Here is a 21945-nt window from a genome sequence, read left to right on the forward strand (position 1 = left end):
ATGAAGTCATGGCTTTAGAAGCTTCTGATAGGCTAGTTGACATCATTTGAGTCAATTGGATGTGTACCTGTAGATTTATTTCATGGCCTACCTTCAAACTCAGTGTCTTTTTGCTTGACATCATGGGAAAATCAAAAGAAATCTGCCAAGACCTCAGAAAAAAATTGTAGACCTCCAGAAGTCTGGTTCATCCTTGGGAGCAATTTCCAAATGCCTGGTACCACATTCATCTGTCCAAAAAATAGTATGCAAGTATAAACACCACGGGACCACGTAGCCATCATACTGCTCAGGAAGGAGACGCATTCTGTCTCCTAGAGATGAACGTACTTTGGTGTGAAAAGTGCAAATCAATCCCAAAACAACAGCAAAGGACCTTGTGAAGATGCTGGAGGAAACAGGTACAAAAGTATCTATATCCACAGTAAAACGAGTCCTATATCGACATAACCTGAAAGGCCGCTTAGCAAGGAAGCAACCACTGCTCCAAAACCGCCATAAAAAAGCCAGACTACGGTTTGCAACTGCACATGGGGACAAAGATCGTAATTTTTTGAGAAATGTCCAAAAATAGAACTGTTTGGCCATAATGACCATTGTTATATTTGGAGGAAAAAGGGGGAGGCTTGCAAGCTGAAGAACACCATCCCAACCATGAAGCACGGGGGTGGCAGTATCATGTTGTGGGGGTGGTTTTGCTGCATGAGGGACTGGTGCACTTCACAAAATAAATGGCATCATGAGGCAGGAAAATGATGTGGATATATTGAAGCAACATCTCAAGACATCAGTCAGGAAGTTAAAGCTTGGTCGCAAATGGGTCCGCGCGTGCTTTGAGTACACATCCTGGTAATCTGTCTGGCCCACCGGCTTTGTGAACATTGACCTGTTTAAAGGTTTTGTTCACATCAGCTACTGAGAGCATGATCACACAGTCATCCCGAACAGCTGGTGCTCCCCTTGTGCATGCTTCAGTGTTGCTTTCCTCGATTTGAGCATGAAAGGCATTTAGCCCGTCTGGTAGGCTCGCTTCACTGGGCAGCTCGCGTCTGGGTTTCGCTTTGTAGTCCGTAAACAGTTTCAAGCCCTGCCACATCCGACAAGCATCAGAGCCAGGGTAGTAGGATTCAATCTTAATCCTGTATTGACACTTTGCTTGTTTGATGGTTCGTCTGAGGGCATAGCGGGATTTCTTATAAGCGTCCGGATTAGTCTCCCGCTCCTTGAAAGCGACAGCTCTAGCCTTTAGCTTGATGCGGATGTTGCCTGTAATCCATGGCTTCTGGTTGGGATATGTACACACAGTCACTGTGGGGATGACGTCATCGATGCACTGATTGATGAAGCTGATGACTGAGGTGATGTACTCCTCAGTGCCATTGGATGAATCTCGGAAAATATTCCAGTCTGTGCTTGCAAAACATTCCTGTAGTGTAGCATCCGCGTCATCTGACCACTTCCGTATTGAGCGAGTCACTGGTACTTCCTGCTTTAGTTTTTGCTTGTAAGCAGGAATCAGGAGGATAGAATTATGGTCAGATTTGCCAAATGGAGGGCGGTGGAGAGCTTTGTATGCATCTCTGTGTGTGGAGTAAAGTTGGTCTAGGATTTTTTTCCCCCTTGTTGCACATGTGATATGCTGGTAAAAATGTAGGAAAACTGATTTAAGTTTGCCTGCATTAAAGTCCCCGGCCACTAGGAGCGCCGCTTCTGGGTGTGTATTTTCTTCTTTGCTAATGGCCTTATAGAATTTGTTGAGAGCGGTCCTAGTGCCAGCTTTATTCCGTGGTGGTCAATAGACGGCTACGAATAAGACAGATGAGAACTCTCTTGGTTGATAGTGTGGTCTACAGCTTATCATAAGGTCTCTACCTCAGGAGAGCAATACCTCGAGACTTCTTTAATATTAGACATCACGCACCAGCTGTTATTGACAAATAGACACACACCGCCTGCCCCCGTCTTACCAGAGGTAGCGTCTCTGTTCTGCCAGTGCATGAAAAATCTCGCTAGCTCTATATTGTCCGTATCTTTGTTCAGTCACGTCTCGGTGAAACATAAGATGTTACAGTTTAATGTCCCGTTGGTAGGATAATCTTAATCGTAGGTCATCAATTTTATTTTCCAATGATTGCACGTTAGCAAGAAGAACGGATGGCAGTGGGAGTTTATTCGCTCGCCTCCGGATTCTCAGAAGGCTGCCCGATCTGCGGCCCCTTTTCCAGCATCATTTCTTCACGCAAAAGGTGTGGATCTGGGCCTGTTCCAGTGAAGGCAGGATGTCCTTCTCGTCTGACTTGTTAACTCCATTTGGTGTGTGTGTGTGTCCTTCCTCATATCATAAATGAGTGTGATTACCTGCAAAGACAGAGCCCCAGTGCACACTAATAAGGAACACTTCCTCATAGAACAGTACATGTTTGATTTGGATCTATGTTGAACATAGTGAACATACTTCTAGCATGTGCCTTTGGCTTGAATACGGAGACGCTTCTTCCTGCTGTATAATAGGCTGTGGGGAATATTGAGGGTAAATTTGTCATAACAGTGTTCCTGTACTAAAAGAAAAAGGACAACAAAGAGAAACAAAATAAGTATATGATATTTAAACGTAAGTGACTCTCATCCGGAGCATAGTACATGGTGTGATGCAGCTGTTTTCCTTGGCACAGTTGGCTGTTGATGATGCTGTGTGCTTCCAGAGACAATAGCCACACGTTGCAGGTAATGGTACAGTCAAGCTAGGACTCCTCTCCTCCCTCACACTGGAAACCAGACTGGTGGTGGCCTACACACACACACACACACACAGGCATGCACACACACACACACACACACACACACACACACACACACACACACACACACACACACACACACACACACACACACACACACACACACACACACACACTTGGGCTTAACTTAGCCCCCACTCAAAAAAAGTGTCTATGAGATTCACAATTAATTTCACTGTTTTGACCCTATTATTCATTCCTAAATCATTCTTCCATTGTTACTAACCCTATTCCAAACCAATACACCACCACTGACTCATAGAAGATCCATTCACATGTGTGAAGACACCTTTTATTCTGTGTGCCATTGTTGGGCTACAAATAGAAGTTAAAAAGTAATTCTAGTCATAGTGTTTTCATATCAAGTTATTCAAGTGGAGGGATTTTCACTTTTCATCCATCTCTCTTTGAGAAGGAGGAAAGAATGGATGTTCAGTGATTGTTCCACTCCAGCAGAGGTGAGAGTCAGTCTGCCCCCCTCCATCCCTCCCTCTCTCCATCCCTCTCTCTCTCAATCTGGGCGCCCACGCAATGATGTGGGAGCGTACGCAGGCAGGCAGACAGGCAAGCAGGGAGCCCTAAGAGAACACTCTGCCACCGCAGTCAGAAAACTATAAATAGATCAAATGGGTTCCTTTATGGGAGAGATTCCGTAAAAGGGAGCTGGAAGAGAGAAGGAGGAGAAGAGAACCCAAGTAGGCCAGACTAACGCGCAGGCAGCCCAAAAATGGCTCGTTGATCATGTCACGCTGCTGAAAACGGCATCTCTGGCTTCCGCAGTCTAAATATGCACTGCCACTACCGGTTAGCGTCTATGCCTATAACAGGGCATCAGTCATCTTACTTGTCATTCTGATGAAAATTATATTGCTGATATATTTGTCATTACTATAGTAAGGTCAGAATTGGTTAATCTAGTATAAAGCGTGGGTAGAGTATGTGAGGGAATAGAACAGAACAGAACATAAACAGTATCAAGACCCTTGAATTAGATTCTCAATATCCTCTGTTATTAATGATTTCCTCCACATGTGTAACGGAGTTAAGAACGTATCAATCCACAGGTGGCCTGAATTGTTGCCGATTGAGATATCAAATTAGATCTGAAATGGTAGCTCAAACGGTTGGTTCCTTGTCAAGGAGGGCGGTCACGTGTGCTAGCAAGGCAGAGGTGCTGCAAGGGTTCGAGCCTCGGTGTAAGCTGAATCACGGGGAAGCGACACTTGCTAAGCACACAGTGTGATGTCTATAACACACACACATACAGTTGAAGTCGGAAGTTTACATACACTTAGGTTGGAGTCATTAAAACTAGTTTTTCAACCACTCCACAAATGTCTTTTTAACAAACTATAGTTTTTCCAAGTCGGTTAGGACATCTACTTTGTGCATGACACAAGTCATTTTTCCAACAATTGTTTACAGACACATTATTTCACTTATAATTCCCTGTTTCACAATTCCAGTGGGTCAGAAGTTTACATACACTGAGTTGACTGTGCCTTTAAACTCCAGAAAATTATGTCATGGCTTTAGAAGCTTCTGATAGGCTAATTGACATCATTTGAGTCAATTGGAGGTGTACCTGTGGATGTATTTCAAGGCCTACCTTCAAACTCAGTGCCTCTTTGGCTTGACATCATGGGAAAATCAAAAGAAATCAGCCAAGACCTCAGAAACCACCACAAGTCTGGTTCATCCTTTGGAGCAATTTCCAAATGCCTGAAGGAAGCACGTTCATCTGTACAAACAATAGTACACAAGTATAAACACCATGGGACCACGCAGCCGTCATACCGCTCAGGAAGGAGACGCGTTCTGTCTCATAGAGATGAACGTACTTTGGTGCGAAAAGTGCAAAGTCCCATCTTTCTTTTGGTGTTTTTCAGAGTCAGTAGAAATGCCTCTTTAGTGTCCTAAGTTTTCATAACTGTGACCTTAATTGCCTACCGTCTGTAAGCTGTTAGTGTCTTAACGACCGTTCCACAGGTGCATGTTCATTAATTGTTTATGGTTCATTGAACAAGTATGGGAAACAGTGTTTTAACTCTTTACAATGAAGGTCTGTGAAGTTATTTGGATTTTTACGAATTATCTTTGAAAGACAGGGTTCTGAAAAAGGGACATTTCTTTTTTTGCTGAGTTTAGAAGAAATTTGAAATATGCTTCTTCGTTAGAACAGAGATAGGAAAGGGGAATTTTTGAGTGACACTTGATGTAGACAGTAAGAAAACAATAGGGGGAAATATATAGGATAGACAGAAATAGATTGAAAAGGAGGATACTAGAGATAATCTCATTCCATTCGGGTCAGAGGGACAAAGTCAGGAGGTAGTATCTTTTTGTGAGGTTTGATATGTATCAGTGGATTTTGCATATATCATTTCCCCTTCCCTTGTCTGTCAAAATTGCTGCTACAGGAGATAAGTGGAGAGAAATCAAAATGCCACTGCTGCTGCTCAGCTAGCGGACACACACACACCCACTCACACGCCCACACACACAGCTGCCGGACACACACACACTCACACGCCCACACACACAGCTGCCGGACACACACACACTCACACACAACTGGTGGACACACACACTCTCACACGCCCACACACACAGCTGCCGGACACACACACACTCACACACAACTGGTGGCCACACACACTCTCACACGACCACACACACAGCTGGTGGACACACACACACACACTCACACGCCCACACATACAACTGGTGAACAATCTCAGTAATTTCCAGTGGACTTAATGCAACACTGTAACTAGCAATAGAGAAATCAACAGAGAAAGTCAGTTAACCAAGACAAGGAGGCTTTCCTTTTACCTTTCTCTTCATGGAAGGAATGGTCCAGTGTCTAGACTGCCACAGTAGGTGCAGATGATGTAGATGTCTTGCAGTGAAGGAGTGGGCATACTGCATTTGATGCTATCACTTAGAAGTGGTGTGTGTGCCTTGTGTGTGTGTACCTTGTTATATTGAGGACGGTGAAAGAGCTCTTTTATTAGCCTCTGTCTGCTCCTCCATGGAAATAATAACAGCAGCACATAGGCTGCGTCCCAAACGGCACTCTCTTCCCTATTTGGTGCTCTACCTTTGACAAGGACCGATAGGGTTCTGGTCAAAAGTAGGGCACTACATAGAGAATAGGGTGCCATTTGGAAAAGCAGCCGTAGTTCGGGCTTTATTAGAGAGCTGTGAAAAGCATGAAGGGAGACAATAGGGTGGCCTGTCACACACACATACAACCACAGGTCTTTGGGACTCGCAACTCACTATTACTAGCTTCAGATAGTGGTATTTTAATTATATTTTTTAGCTAATTTGACTTTCTGTCTTTGAGAAGTACGGCTGACGCTTTGGTGACGCGGTCTCTGAGTTTCTCCCCTTAGCTCTACTCTGTCTGAATTCTGCAAAATTCACAAAGAGGCGTAATGGGTTCGCACTCAAAAAGGTGTTGCATAAAGCTTACTTCATTATTCAATGTTTTAATTATTTTCCAGCGCTCACACTGCAGTGTGTATGAGGAAACTGCAGCTCCTGCAAGACCACTCTTTCAAACGGAATCTTCTTTCCTTCCTCTTGCCACCATCATCACAAACCCGTCGTCTTCTATAATAGTTCTCCCAACTCCCCCCACACTGTGCACTGTACTCCCACACATTTCGCCTGCAGGAGATGTCTCCTCTCTAAGATGGAAGTTTCAAAGGAGTTCCTCTCTAATTTAGGAATACATTCTGATCAGTAGATAACAACATATTATGCCTGAGAATGTTTTGTATTGTATTTCTGATAGAGCTGAAATTCATTGGGCTATGTCCATGGCTCTGTCGCATTAAGGCTGTGTACCAAATGGCATCCTTTTCCCTTTATGGTGTACTACTTTTGACAAGGGCCCATAGGGCTCTGGTGTAAAGTATTACACTATGTAGGGAATAGGGTGCCATTTGGGATGCATCCTATGAGGCATAAAGCCAGGGATAAAGCCTCTCTGTCTCTGTCTGTTCCTTGGTGTGTCCTTGTCCTCAAATCACCCTGGAGAGGGATAGTGGGAGGGAGAGAGAGAAAGGAGGGGAAGAGTGAGGGAGGAATTAGAGGGAGAGAAGTAGAGGGAGAGAAGGAGAGGGAGAGGGAGAGAGAGAGAGACATATATATACACACACACAAGATCACAAGTCTTTGAGACTTGCAACTCACTATTACTGGCTTCAGATAATTATATATTTCTTTCTCTTTTGATCTAATTTGACTCACTAACAACACTATTGTTCTCAAAACTCTCTCCTATCTGCGTTCAGTCTGTGAAACAAAGCTCTTCTCTCATCCTTCTCCTCATGTTGTCCATCAGCTGAACAATACTTTCTCTTCTTTTTTGTTGAGCAAAAGAAGAGAGAGAATAAGAGAGAGCGAAAGAGAGGGAGGGAAGGAAGCAGGGAGAGATTTGTATTTTTTTATTCAACCTTTTATTTTACTAGGCAAGTCAGTTAAGAACAAATCCTTATTTTACAATGACAGCCTACCCCGGCCAAACCCTAACCCGGACGACGCTGGGGCAATTGTGCGCCGCCCTATGGGACTCCAGGGTGTAGCTATGAAAGAAGAGGTAACTAAGCAACCAACAACCTATAACATGTTGTAGATTCGGAGATTAGTCTCTCTGGGACCCTATAGAGGTCAGAGGTTATAGATCAGTGGGTAGAAAATAGATATAGGCTAGTTGCTCTATTTGACCGTGTATTGCTGAATCTGACCAGCAGTAGGCCAAAGTCATCAGTCTCTGTCCCTCCCTCCCTCCCTCCCTCCCTCCCTGGCTGCCTGCCTGCCTCCTTCCTTCCCTTCCTCCCTGCCTCCCTCCCTCCCTCATGTCTGTGGTCTGGAATAATCAATCTCCATTTTGTGCCCATCTATCAGTAATGATCATGTAGAAATTGTTCATTTGTATCGATCTTTGTGTACGTAATTCATGTTTAAGTGGTTCATTTTTCTTTTCGATACTGTCTGAGCTGGTGTTGTATACTAAAGACGTCAAGTGTGTCTAGTCACACCACATTACATGTAACTACACTTGCTGGTGTGGACATGGATCAGCCAAAGCTCTGCCTTGAATTGGTTAGGTTCTCATCGACGTCCCCAGCAAGGACGATGCATATGTCACCACAACCTTAATGTGTCCAGCTGAATATTTTGCTAAAATGATTCATGTTTTTAAGGCCGTGTGATCAAGGACACAGCAATGGTATTGAGTCCTGGCCCATTTAAGATCTGAGCTGCTGGATTTCTGTAAGTGTACTGGAAAATTACTTTAACCTAGTGCAGAGGTCCACTGTATCTAGTTCTATACACTCTGGTTCTCTAAACTTTTTGTTTAGCCAATAATTGTGTGTGTGTGTGTGTGTGTGTGTGTGTGTCTCCTCCCTTCGTGTCTCCTCCCTGAAAAGCAACAGCTAAAGTCACTGATGTATTCAGGACATGTAAAGAACAGTTACTGTAGATGAATAACCATAGCAGATCAGCACAAAACACAGGCATTTAATCAACCTTAATTTGAGTAAAGACAACCTCCTAGAAGCATCATGCTATATTGTATACTGTTCCATGTCTTCTAGCTGCAGCTTGCTGTGGATTAGCTGACTCTGTTTGTGTTTGATCACATTATACCACCCCAGTAGAAACGCTCACAGTCACTACACCTCTCCCTAAGTAGTCCATTAATGGTTGTTGTGTCTCATGAAGTGCCTTGGAAAATGGCACTTCCTCCCGACAGCCAGAGAGAAATAGATATGCTGCTGGGGTAATAAAGGAAGCCTGGATGGCTCGGGAATGTTGCCCTCAGGGTGGTCACATTGGATAATGGGGCCGCTTCTCTCCCTCCCTCCCTGGGCTAGAACACTCTACCTGCAGGCAGGGTCAGCTCAGCACAGCATCACACAGACATCACAGACAGTAGCACATCACACACACACACACACACACACACACACACACACACACACACACACACACACACACACACACACACACACACACACACACAGCATAACACACATCCTGCTGAAGAGAGGAACACAGTGAGACTGTAACTGATGCTACTGTGCCAGACAGACAGTGGTTTTAGTTTTAGACCATTCAGGGGTATTGAAGCTGATGCTATGGTCATTCTCTCCCGCTCTTTCTCTACTGCTCACAAACTGGTTTATTCTGTTTGATGCAGGGATCAAAATGTATACAGCGTTAACCAACAAAAATTATTTATTTTACCTCTCTAGTTTTTCAAGACACTGACTCCTGAGCCGAGAACTGTCTGTCCTTTTCTCCAGAGATAGTCTACGTCATTCACACATTATGTGCAAGATAGTTATCTAGGTGTATTAAAATACAAAAACACATTACTTTATCCAATTCATAATAATTTCCTTTTAACTCATCACCCGACTCTGAGAGCAAGTAACAAAGTGAATGACAGACCAATCCTCGACCCCCATGAGCCAATTACATTTGTCGAAAGTGGAAAATGGAAAAAACAATGATTGTGTGACAACCAGGCTCTTGAGGGGGGACACTTAAGAATCAAATCGACCGCAGGGCACCCTCAGTGGACAAGACAGACTGTCCCAAATGGCACCCTAATCCCTATACAGTGCACAATTGTACCAGCACAACCATGGTCAAAAGTAGTGCTCTATACAGGGACTTGGGTGCCATCTGTCTGTCTTGTCCCCTGAGGGTCCCCTGCAGTTGATTTGATTCTTAGGTTATCCCTGCATCCTGTGGCCTAAGAATTCACCCCAAGACCAGTGGACCCAGTGGACCCAGTGTGAACAAGACAAACTAGCTGACGGGCATTAATTGTGTATTCTTTAATTGATAGGGCTCCACTACAACCAGACAACAATAGTCTCTCTAAGCTTCAGATGTTGTGATCTGTGCTGATTATCTGTAAGAGGCTTAGACAGGCCTGCAGGGACAGGAGAGAGAAAGAGGCAGATATTTCAGCTGGCAGGATGGAGTTAGATCAGAGAGAGGAGGAAACACACATGCACACATAGTCTTGTATGCCTAACCTTGTGGGGACACATCATTTAGTCCCATTTGAAATCCTATTTTCCCTGATCCTAACCCTAACCTTTACCCTAACCTTAACCCTAACCCGAAACCCTAAACCTAACCATAACTCCAAACCCAACCCTAAAACTAACCGTAGCTCCTAGCCCTAACCCTAATTCTAACCTTAACACTAATTCTAACCTTAACCCTTATCCCCTTTCCCTTGTCTAAACTCCCAAGAAATACCATTTGCCCTTGTGGGGACTAACAAAATGTCCCCAGTTGGTCACATTTTTTTTGTTTACTATTCATGTTGGAACGTCTGGTCCCCACAAGTATAGTTAAACACGTCCAAATGCGCGCGCACACACACACACACACACACACACACACACACACACACACACACACACACACACACGGTCTACATCAGCAGGAGTCTCCATAATGCTCAGTAATCTTCAGATGCTGTAGTCACGCTACTCAAAGCATGGAGCTACTATATCCTCCCTCACCTTCATTTTCTTACTGCCCACAAGTGTAGTTAATGGCCTGTGGTATTCGCACGATTTCAGTGAAGGAGTGGATGGTGGATGGATGGATCCAGGGAGAAAAGTGGTTGATGGATAGAGGGAGTTGTATGGTGGTGGGTAGAGGAAGGAAGGGCCATTTACGTTTTAGTAATTTAGAAGACACTCTTATCCAGAGCGACTTACAGTAGAGTGCATACATTTTATTACATTTTTTTTAAATACTGGCCCCCCATGGGAATCAAACCCACAACCCTGGTGTTGCAAGCTCCATGCTCTACCAACTGAGCTACTGTGGGACTTGAGGAAGGAAGAAAGGAGGGTGGTAAGTAGAGGAAGGAAGGGAGGAGGGTGGTGGGTAGAGGAAGGAAGGGAGGAGGGTGGTGAGTAGAGGAAGGGAGGGAGGAGGGTGGTGGGTAGTGGAAGGAAGGAAGGAAGGAAGGAAGGAAGGAAGGAAGGAAGGAAGGAAGGAAGGAAGGAAGGAAGGAAGGAAGGAAGGAAGGAAGGAAGGAAGGAAGGAAGGAAGGAAGGAAGGAAGGAAGGAAGGAAGGAAGGAAGGAAGGAAGGAGGAGGATGGTGGGTATAGGAAGGAAGGACGGAAGAGGGTGGTGAAGGAAGGAAGGAAGGGAGGGAGGGAGGGAGGGAGGGAGGGAGGGAGGGAGGGAGGGAGGGAGGGAGGGAGGGAGGGAGGGAAGGGAGGGAGGGAAGGAAGGAGGGTGGTGAGTAGAGGAAGGATGCTGTTTCACTCCCTCACCACCATTGTTATCCTCTTAGAGGTCTCTCAGTGTGATGGATCAGCACTGGGACTGCACAGTCCACCTTGGCATGGAGCCAGACCTATAAAGAGTGCATACAAATAAATACAATTCTATATTTCATTTTTAAATGAATATTTTTAACAACAACAGATGTTGTTTTGCTGTCATTGTAAAGCCCTAGTTATTTTGTTGATTTGACAAAGTCATTTCTGAAGATTATTATTTATTTAGTGTTAGTGATTTTAAAGTCAAACCACTTTTTAAAAAATTATGAAGAAACATTGAACATCTAATAGTCAAAAGCAGGTGAGCTGGTTCTACTATTCTGGGCCATTTTCTGGTGTTTTGTGGAGGAAAACTGAGCAGGTCAAGCATAACAAGTCAACCCTGTTACCCATAGATAGACAGGCTAGAAATATTTAAACTTTTTTGTTGTTGTGATGCTTCAATTGCCACTCCCTGTTGCACACAACAAGTTTCAATTCCCCCTGTCACATGGGGATTTATGGCTGATTTAAGAAGAATGGTACTTTATTTGGCACTTAATAGGCACTTACTGAATAGTATTTTTTTATTTATTTAACCTCTTGAGATAGGGAAACATGTTTTTATGAAGTTGAACATATGCTCTTTATGACAGAATGTAACAATGAAATCAAGTTCCACTTCACAAAAGGCACCGAATTGGTGGAACGAATATACTATTTCTTAATCCTGGGCAACATGGGTCTAGGAGGCATATGGGTATCCATAGTATTCCACCAATTATACATTTTTCAACCTAATACTTCTTGTCTTCCCCCCAATTTGTATTTTATTTAAAACTACAAAGTTTTCTCTCTGTCTCATGGCAAAATGTGTGGTGTTGCAGGATATTAGTTTTCAAGCTGCAACAACAACAAAATCTCTCTGCGTCATGGCAAAAAAAAAAGTTGTTTTATTTTTTATTTGACATTTATTTAACTAGGCAAGCCAGTTAAGAACTGTTGGGGCTACAGGTTAGCAATGAACCCCGAGCCGGGATTGCTAACAAGGCTGGAAATTCAAAACATCAAAAATCTAATAATTTCAATTTCTCAAACAATCAACTATTTTACACAATTGAAATGATAAACATCTCCTTAATCTAACCACATTGTTCGATTTTCAAAGAGGCTTTACGGCAAAAGCATAAAGTTAGATTATGTTAGGACAGTACATAGCCACACAAGTACAAACATCCATTTTCAATTCAAGGTCAGGCGTCACCAAAAGCAGAAACCAGCTTGAATTATGCACTAACTTTTGTCAATCTCCATCAGATGACACTCCTAGGACATTATGTTATACAATACATGCATTTTTTGTTCCATCAAGTTCATATTTATATCCAAAAACAGCATTTTACAGTAGCGTGAAATTCAGATTTTTTCTTCTCTGAAATGCTTCCGGTGAACATAACAAAATTACTATTCAAAAACATTGGTAAATTATAATATTGTCATTCAAAGAATAATATATTATCATCTCGTAATTGCTACCGAATGGCCAGATCTCAAAATAACTTTACTGGGAAATCACATTTTGCAATAAACGGGGTGCTATGCTAAGAACAACAGGCTATGCTATACAGTTAGCATCATCTAAAATCGATAATAACATTGTAAATATCCCCTTACCTTTGATTATCTCCATCAGAAGGCAGGCATCCCAGGTCCGGAAGGCATCCCAGGTCCGGAACAAATGTGGTTTCTTTTGACAAAGTTCATAATTTATGTCCAAATAACACCAAGTACTTAGCGTTCATTATGCTCCCACAAAACGTGGTGGGGGGACTGTAAAATCACGCCGAAAAGCTAAAAAAACCAAGTAAATAATCTATTTATGTTCGTTCAAACATGTCACATGTTGTTTAGCATTAATCTTTTGGTCCATTTTTAACGTTAAACATCAGTAATATTTTCACACAACCTATCCTATGTCTAGATAAACAATGAAGACAAAACTCACATTTCTCAGATTTATGCGCAGGCGCAAAAAAATGAAGTGATGACATGTCAACTTCCTTGGATTCTAATTTGCTCTCTGTTTATCATAGACGCTTCAAACAACTTTATAAAGATCGTTGACATCTAGTGGAAGCCGTAGGTGTTGCGAAATGAATCCTTTCTCACTATGGTATCTATAAAACAATGACACTAAATAGTACAGTCACAAAATTCACATTTTTTTGGATCTATTTTTCACAGGTTTTTGCCTGCAATATGAGTTTTGTTATACTTACAGACACCATTCAAACTGTTTTAGAAAATTCAGAGTGTTTTCTATCCGAATGTGTTAATAATATGCATATCCTAGCTTCTGAGTTGGAGTAGGAGGCAGTTAAAAATGGGCACATATTTTTTTCAAAATGTCTCAATACTGCCCCCGAGCCCCAACAGGTTTTAAGAACAAATACTTATTTACAATGACGGCCTACCAAAAGGCAAAAGGCCTCCTGCAGGGACGGAGGCTGGGATTAAAAATAAAAAAAATCAGAAATATAGGACAAAACACACATTATGACAAGAGAGACAACACAACACACTAGACCTAAGACAACAACATAGCAAGTGAGCAACACATGACAACACAGCATGGTCACAACACAACATGACAACAACATGGTAGCAACACAACATGGTAGCAGCACAAAACATGGTACAAACATTATTGGCCACAGACAACAACACAAAGGGCAAGAAGGTAGAGACAACAATACATCACGCGAAGCAGCTACAACTGTCAGTAAGAGTGTCCATGATTAAGTCTTTGAATTAAGAGATTGAGATAAAACTGTCCAGTTTGAGTGTGTGTTGCAGCTCGTTCCAGTCGCTAGCTGCAGCGAACTGAAAAGAGGAGTGACACAGGGATGTGTGCTTTGGCGACCTTTAACAGAATGTGACTCGCAGAACGGGTGTTGTATGTGGAGGATGAGGGCTGCAGTAGATATCTCAGATAGGGGGGAGTGAGGCCAAAGAGGGTTTTATAAATAAGCATCAACCAGTGGGTCTTGCGACGGGTATACAGAGATGACCAGTTTACAGAGGAGTACAGAGTGCAGTGATGTGTCCTATAAGAAGCATTGGTGGCAAATCTGATGGCCGAATGGTAAAGAACATCTAGCCGCTCGAGAGCACCCTTTCCTGCCTATATATAAATGATGTTTCCATAATCTAGCATGGGTAGGATGGTCATCTGAATCAGGGTTAGTTTGGCAGCTGGTGTGAAAGAGGAGCAATTACAATAGAGGAAACCAAGTCTAGATTTAACTTTAGCCTGCAGCTTTGATATGTGCTGAGAGAAGGACAGTGTACTGTCTAGACATTCTCCCAAGTATTTGTATGAGGTGACTACCTCAAGCTCTAAACCATCAGAGGTAATAATTACACTGGTGGGGAGAGGGGCATTCTTCTTACCAAACCACATGACCTTTGTTTTGGAGATGTTCAGAACAAGGTTAAGGGTAGAGAAAGCTTGTTGGACACTTAGAAAGCTTTGTTGTAGAGCATTTAACACAAAATCCAGGGAGGGGCCAGCTGAGTATAAGACTGTATCATCTGCATATAAATGGATGAGAGAGCTTCCTACTGCCTGATCTATGTTGTTGATGTACATTGAGAAGAACGTGGGGCCTAGGATCGAGCCTTGGGGTACTCCCTTGGTGACAGGCAGTGGCTGAGACAGCAGATATTCTGACTTTATACACTGCCTCTTTGAGAGAGGTAGTTAGCAAACCAGGCCAAAGACACATTTTTCCAACACTTTTTGTAAACAGAGCAAAATAGAAATAGACCTATAACAGTTAGGATCAGCTTGATCTCCCCCTTTAAATAAAGGAGACACCGTGGCTGCCTTCCAAGCAATGGGAAACTCCCCAGAAAGGAGAGACAGGTTAAAAAGGTTGGAGATAGGCTTGACGATGATACGGGCAGCAACCTTAAAGAAGAAAGGGTCTAAACCATCTGACCTAGCAGTTTTTTTGGGGTCAAGTTTCAGGAGCTCCTTTAACACCTCGGACTCAGTGACTGCCTGCAGGGAGAAACCTTGTAGCAAGGTAGGGAGAAAAGAGGGAGAAGCATCTGGGATAGTCACATTAGAAGGGGTGGGAGATGAGGAAATGTTGGACGGGCAAGGAGGCAAGGCTGAGTCAAATAGGAATCCTGACTTAATGAATTGGTGATTAAAGAGCTCGGCCATGTGCTTCTTGTCAGTAACAACCACATCATCAATATTAAGGGACATGGGCAGCTGTGAGGAGGAGGGTTTATTCTCCAGGTCTTTAACCGTTTTCCAGAACTTCTTGGGGTTAGACCCACAGAGAGAGAACTGCTCCTTAAAGTAACTAATTTTGGCCTTCCGGATAGCCTGAGTGCACCTATTTCTCATTTGCCTGAATGAGAGCCAGTCAGCCTGAGTATGCGTGTGCAAAGCCTTTCGCCAAATGTAATTCTTGAGTTGGAGTAACTCTGCAAGATCAAGGTCGAACCAGGGGCTGAACCTGTTTTTAATTCTCATTTTCTTTATAGAGTGTGTTTGTTAACAATACAACTGAAAATATAAAAAAAGAAGGTCCAAGAGTCTTCGACAGAGGGGATCAAGCTGATTTTATACCATTTTACAGAGCCCAGTTCATGAAGGAAGGCTTGCTCATTAAAGCTTTTTAGCAAGCGTCTATGACAAATCAGGACAGGTCGTTTCACTGAGCAGCCATTTTGAACACAGGCTGTAAAACAGTGATCGCTACGGGCGGCAGGTAGCCTAGTGGTTAGAGCGTTGGACTAGTAACCGAAAGGTTGCTAGATTGAATCCTCGAGCTGACAAGGTAAACATCTGTCATTCTGGCCCTGAACAAGGCAGCTAACCCACTGTTCCTAGGCCGTCATTGAAAATAAGAATTTGTTCTTAACTGACTTGCCTAGTTAAATAAAGGTCAATACAGAAAACCCCAGACGGATACCTATCAGGATTATTTGTGAGGATAACATCACGGAGAGTAGCCTTTTCTGGGTGTTTGGATTCATACCTTGTGGTATTGGTAATCATCTAAGAAAGATTTAGGGAGTCCCATTGCTTTAGGACTTGGTCAGGTGGTTTAAGCATGTCCCAGTTTAGGTCACCTATCAGAACAAATTCAGACTTAGTGTAAGGGGCCAGGAGAGAGCTTAGGGCAGGTAGGGTATAGGCCAGTGTCAAGACTTGAAGGAGACAACCGAGCACTGAAGGTGATCCTTGGTAAAGATTTCCACTCCCCCACCTTTGGAAGATCTGTCTTGCCGAAAAAGGTTATAACCAGAAAGGCTAACATCAGTATTCAAAACACTCTTCCTTAACCACGTCTCAGTAATGACCAACACATCTGGATTGGAGCTGTGAAACCACACTTTCAATTGATCCATTTTATGTAATACGCTTCTTGTGTTAACGTGCAGAAAACCCAGGCTTTTACGAGAGCAGAAATCAGTGGAGCAGATGTCAGAGCACAATTAGAATTGGGGCTAGCAACAGTAGATGGGCCAGGGTGTTCATGCACATTTACAGATATCATCAACAGTAACAATCAAGGCATGGCATAGGACAGGGAGAGCTCTGCAGTGCTGATTTATGACATTTGAATGTGCATCAGATGGCTTGCAAGAAATGTAAAATTTTCTCTCCGATGCCAAGAGGCGGGCCTTTAAATGTTCATTCCCAGGGCTCGAGTATTGGTTCGTCCAGCCATGCGCTGCTGAAGTCATATTAAAACTCATTGCTATTTTTCTCTCACTTGAGTTGCGTTCTGATTACGAGGGGGTCCCTGATGAATTTTCTATCACAAAGGGGTCACCAGACCCAAAAGGTTTGAGAACCCCTTCACAAACTAGAGAGACGGTGGGGGGAGTAGGGGAATATTCAGGGATGGAAGTGCGTGTGCGTGTGTGTGTACGTACGTGCATGGAAAAATGTTGCGCTATGTTGCTCACGGATTGCGATCATAAGTGTAGATGCAGTAGAGGCATATTGAGATACATTGTCATATCCCCTCTATAGCAAGGCCAGGGGCTCTTCATCAATTTATGAGAAGAAGAGTGCTATGGAAGCCATCCAAAACCAGACAGAGATTGGAAGCTGACACCAACATAGTTACCCGCCTCCCTAGTCCTACTGTGTCCAGCTTCAGTCAATGGAATAACTACTCTGTAATGTTGCAAAACTGGCTGCACTTTTCACACATTTGTATATTAGTATATTTAACATATTGACATATACACGGACAGGGTGACTGAGTTCATCAGGAAGTGTATAGGGGATGTTGTTCCAACTGTGAATATTAAAACCTACCCAAACCAAAAACCGTGGATTAATGGCAGCATTCGTGCAAAACTGAAAGCACAAACCATCGCAAATAATTTCACAATGAGAAGGTGACTGGGAATATTGTTGAATAAAAACAGTGTAGTTATTCCCTCTGTAAGGCAATCAAACAGGCAAAATGTCAGTACAGAGACAAAGTGGAGTCGCAATTCAACGGCTCAGACACAAGACGTACAGTTGAAGTCGGAAGTTTACATACACCTTAGCCAAATACATTTGAACTCAGTTTTTCACAATTCCTGACATTTAATCCTAGTAAAAATTCCCTGTCTATGGTCAGTTAGGATCACCACTTTATTTTAAGAATGTGAAATGTCAGAATAATAGTAGAGAGAATGATTTATTTCAGCTTTTACTTCTTTAATCACATTCCAAGTGGGTCAGAAGTTTACATAAACTACAATTAGTATTTGGTAGCATTGCCTTTAAATTGTTTAACTTGGGTCAAATGTTTCGGATAGCCTTCCACAAGCTTCCCACAATAAGTTGGGTGAATTTTGGCCCATTCCTCCTGACAGAGCTGGTGTAACTGAGTCAGGTTTGTTGGCCTCCTTGCTCGCAAACTATTTTTTAGTTCTGCCCATAGATTTTCGATAGAATTGGGGTCAGGGCTTTGTGATGGTCACTCCAATACCTTGACTTTGTTGTCCTTAAGCCATTTTGCCACAACTTTGGAAGTATGCTTGGGGTCATTGTCCATTTGGAAGACCCATTTGCGACCAAGCTTTAACTTCCTAACTGATGTCTTGAGATGTTGCTTCAATATATCCACGTACTTTTCCTTTCTCATGATGCCATCTACTTTGTGAAGTGCACCAGTTCCTCCTGCAGCAAAACACCCCGACAACATGATGCTGCCACCCCCGTGCTTCACGGTTGGGTTGGTGTTCTTCGGCTTGCAAGCCTACCCCTTTTTTTCTTTCTCCTCTTGCAAAGTGTTTCCCGCTCTCCTACTCTCCATATCCCTCGCGCTCTTCAAATCTAAATAATGTGGAGATAATAACAGTATAGAGATGTCAGATCTTAATTTGACCTACATTTGAAGTCGGAAGTTTACATACACTTACGTTGGAGTCATTAAAACTCGTTTTCAACCACTCCACAAACGTCTTGTTAACAAACTATAGTTTTGGCAAGTCGGTTAGGACATCTACTTCGTGCATGACACAAGTCATTTTTCCAACAATTGTTGACAGACAGATTATTTCACTTATAATTCACTGTATCACAATTCCAGTGGGTCAGAAGTTTACATACACTAAGTTGACTGTGCTTTTAAACAGCTTGGAAAATTCCAGAAAATTATGTCATGGCTTTAGAAGCTTCTGATATGCTAATTGACATCATTTGGGTCAATTGGAGGTGTACCTGGAGGTGTACCTGTGGATGTATTTCAAGGCCCACCTTCAAACTCTGTGCCTCTTTGCTTGACATCATGGGAAAATCAAAAATACTCAGCCAAGACCTCAGACCTCAAAATAGTACGCAAGTATAAACACCATGGGACCACGCAGCCGTCATACCGCTCAGGAAGGAGACGCGTTCTGTCTCCTAGAAATGAACGTACTTTGGTGTGAAAAGTGCAAATCATTCCCAGAACAACAGCAAAGGACCTTGTGGAGATGCTGGAGGAAACAGGTACAAAAGTATCTATATCCACAGTAAAACGAGTCCTACATCGACATAACCTGAAAGGCCGCTCAACAAAAATAGAACTGTTTGGCCATAATGACCGTTGTTATGTTTGGAGGAAAAAAGGGGGAGGCTTGCAAGGCAAGCTTAAGAACACCATCCCAACCGTGAAGCATGGGGATTGCAGCATCATGTTGTGGGGGTGCTTTGCTGCAGGAGGGACTGGTGCACTTCACAAAATAAATGGCATCATGAGGCAGGAAAATTATGTGGATATATTGAAGCAACATCTCAAGGCATCAGTCTGGAAGTTAAAGCTTGGTCGCAAATGGGTCTTCTAAATGGACAATAACCCCAAGTATACTTCCAAAGTTGTGGCAAAATGTCTTAAGGACAACAAAGTCAAGGTATTGGAGTGGCCATCACAAAGCCCTGACCTCAATCATATAGAAAATGTGTGGGCAGAACTGAAAAAAAACGTGTGCGAGCAAGGCCTGCAAACCTGACTCAGTTACACCAGCTCTGTCAGGAGGAATGGGCCAAAATTCACCCAACTTATTGTGGGAAGCTTCTGGAAGGCTTCCTGAAACGTTTGACCCAAGTTAAACAATTTAAAGGCAATTCTACCAAATACTAATTGAGTGTATGTAAACTTCTGACCCACTGGGAATGTGATGAAAGAAATACAAGCTGAAATAAATCATTCTCTGTACTATTATTCTGACATTTCGCATTCTTAAAATAAAGTGGTGATCCGAACTTACCTAAGACAGGGAATTGTTAAACGGATTAAATGTCACGAATTGTGAAAAACTGAGTTTAAATGTATTTGGCTAAGGTGCATGTACATTTCCGACTTCAACTGTATATGCGAGACGGAATACTACATGGCTGCTGTGAAGTGAACTGTTTATGCGTGATCAGGGTTGTTTTCATTCCATCGATTCTGTTGAAAATGTTAAACGGAAGCAAATGGAACAAAACGGGGCTAAAAATACCAGGATTTGTCCAGTATAAATCTCGTTTGCAACTGTTGGACTAATGATTACACCCTAGATCAGCTAGATGCAAGCAAGAGTGTGCAAGGCAGTAATGAATGTGTCACTGTCACCTCAAATGTTTCTCTCGACCTGTGAGTACCTACATTGTAAACTTTCATTCATAGGCTAGGTTGTAGCAACCTCATGATGGGTATAAGGAAAATTCCAATATCACGTAATAGCCTAAACCTATCGCTGTTACATTGAACTAAGTGAATGGAATATGAATGACAGTCATCCAATATGCTGTAACAGAAATAATGCCATGCTTATTAAAAAAAAATGTCCTCCCTCATCTTAAACGTCACTGACCGCCACTGGTATGCAATGTAGGTCAAGTCACCAAAGGTGCAAACACCTGATGGTGCACCCCTGTGCTTTTAAAATGGCTGGGTTCCTATGGGGATTTGTGCATGTTTAGAGCGCCTCCATAAATTAAGATTATACTTTTTTTCCTTTCTTTTTTAAAATCCTTTGTGAACAGTAATGGCTGACATTTTATTTCAAACCAAGACTTTCAATTATCTTACTAGGAAGAGATTTGTAGTAGTCACATCATTGTAGTCTTGTAGATTTGTGGTAGTCACACCTAGACACCATCAGAATCCACAGTTCTTACCTTTCTAATAGTACTAAGCATGTGTTAGTAGGACTTATAGTTTTGAAACCTAAATGTACTTTATCAGGGTTGTATACAATATTATGTGTTGTTTAGAAAATGCCACCAGCGGGTGAAAGAGTTTAAGATTTTTTTAAGTGTGTGCACTGTGCAACTAACAATATAATCTCTGAGCAAATAAGCTCATATGCTGTGTGCACTGTAACAGTTTTGCATAAAATGCTGTTTTTGTGGATTTGAAAATGTCGAATCCGGTCCAAACCTTGTTAGAAGGGACCTTACTGCTTTCCAAACCTTCCCTACTCCGAAATCCCCTTCTCATTTAGAGTCGTAGCTTGATGACCTCAGCACTTTCTGATAAGCCTCTCTATGCTGTGATGTCATAAAAGAAAGCCCCATAGAGATCCTATTAAATTAATTAGTATTCTAATTCCTAATTCTATGGAAAGCCCCCTCTAGAATGTTCTCTTAGAATGTTCTCCTTACCTCTTTAGTTCCACATGGGAGGATCATCATGTTCCCTTAGTTTTACTCTCTACCCTCACCTCTTCTTCTCCTTTCTAACTTGTTTAATAACCCAAGTTACTGAACTCAGAAAGCCACTGACCACATATTATACAGCAGTTGATGTCAGGGTAGGGCAGTGTGTTACATAAAAATAGACAGGGTGTGGTGAGATTGGAAATTAGAGTTCTTTGACTTATATATGGATAATGAATGGATTCAAATAAGTCGTCTCCCTTTGAATGTCTGCTAAGTCAATATTTGAGTGAACACAATCACCGTTTGTGTGTGGAACCCTTTCATGTGTCTCATTCTTTTATCTGGGGAACCTATTTGGAAACCTGTCTTGTCTCATTTCTCTGGGGTAGTTTGATCTGTCACTGTCTCTCCAGTTCTTTACCCTTCTATTCGTTCTTTGCTCAAACTAGATCTTTTTGTTCCTTTTTTACAATGCATTGCATATTCAGAGGAGGCAGCATGTAGGTATCTTAAAATGACACGCATTATATCTCCCTGGCTGCATGAATCACCCTTTACTTTCTGGTTCTTTTATTTTCAACTTTTCTCTTGGTTCTGCTTTTTGTTTGAAGTATTTCTGTGTTGTTTTATTTAATGCAAAGCACTATCTCTTAGTATAAA

The 21945-nt window shown here is 42.5% G+C and overlaps 1 protein-coding gene across 7 annotated transcripts in view; it reads left to right on the plus strand.

The window, feature by feature from the left end:
- The window catches only part of baiap2b (BAR/IMD domain containing adaptor protein 2b), a 143919-nt gene that overhangs the window by 63233 nt on the left and 58741 nt on the right, over nucleotides 1-21945 (plus strand). For 5 of the 7 annotated variants that reach the window (XM_045723385.1, XM_045723394.1, XM_045723389.1 and 2 more), the window contains one exon: nucleotides 21774-21785. The exons of the other annotated variants lie outside the window; for them this stretch is intronic. In XM_045723385.1, the coding sequence (XP_045579341.1) occupies nucleotides 21774-21785 (12 nt within the window). The remainder of the gene's footprint in view (nucleotides 1-21773; nucleotides 21786-21945) is intronic. 7 annotated transcript variants of the gene reach the window in all.

This window comes from Salmo salar, chromosome ssa01 (assembly GCF_905237065.1).
Source record: "Salmo salar chromosome ssa01, Ssal_v3.1, whole genome shotgun sequence".
In the NCBI taxonomy this organism is placed as follows: domain Eukaryota; kingdom Metazoa; phylum Chordata; class Actinopteri; order Salmoniformes; family Salmonidae; genus Salmo; species Salmo salar.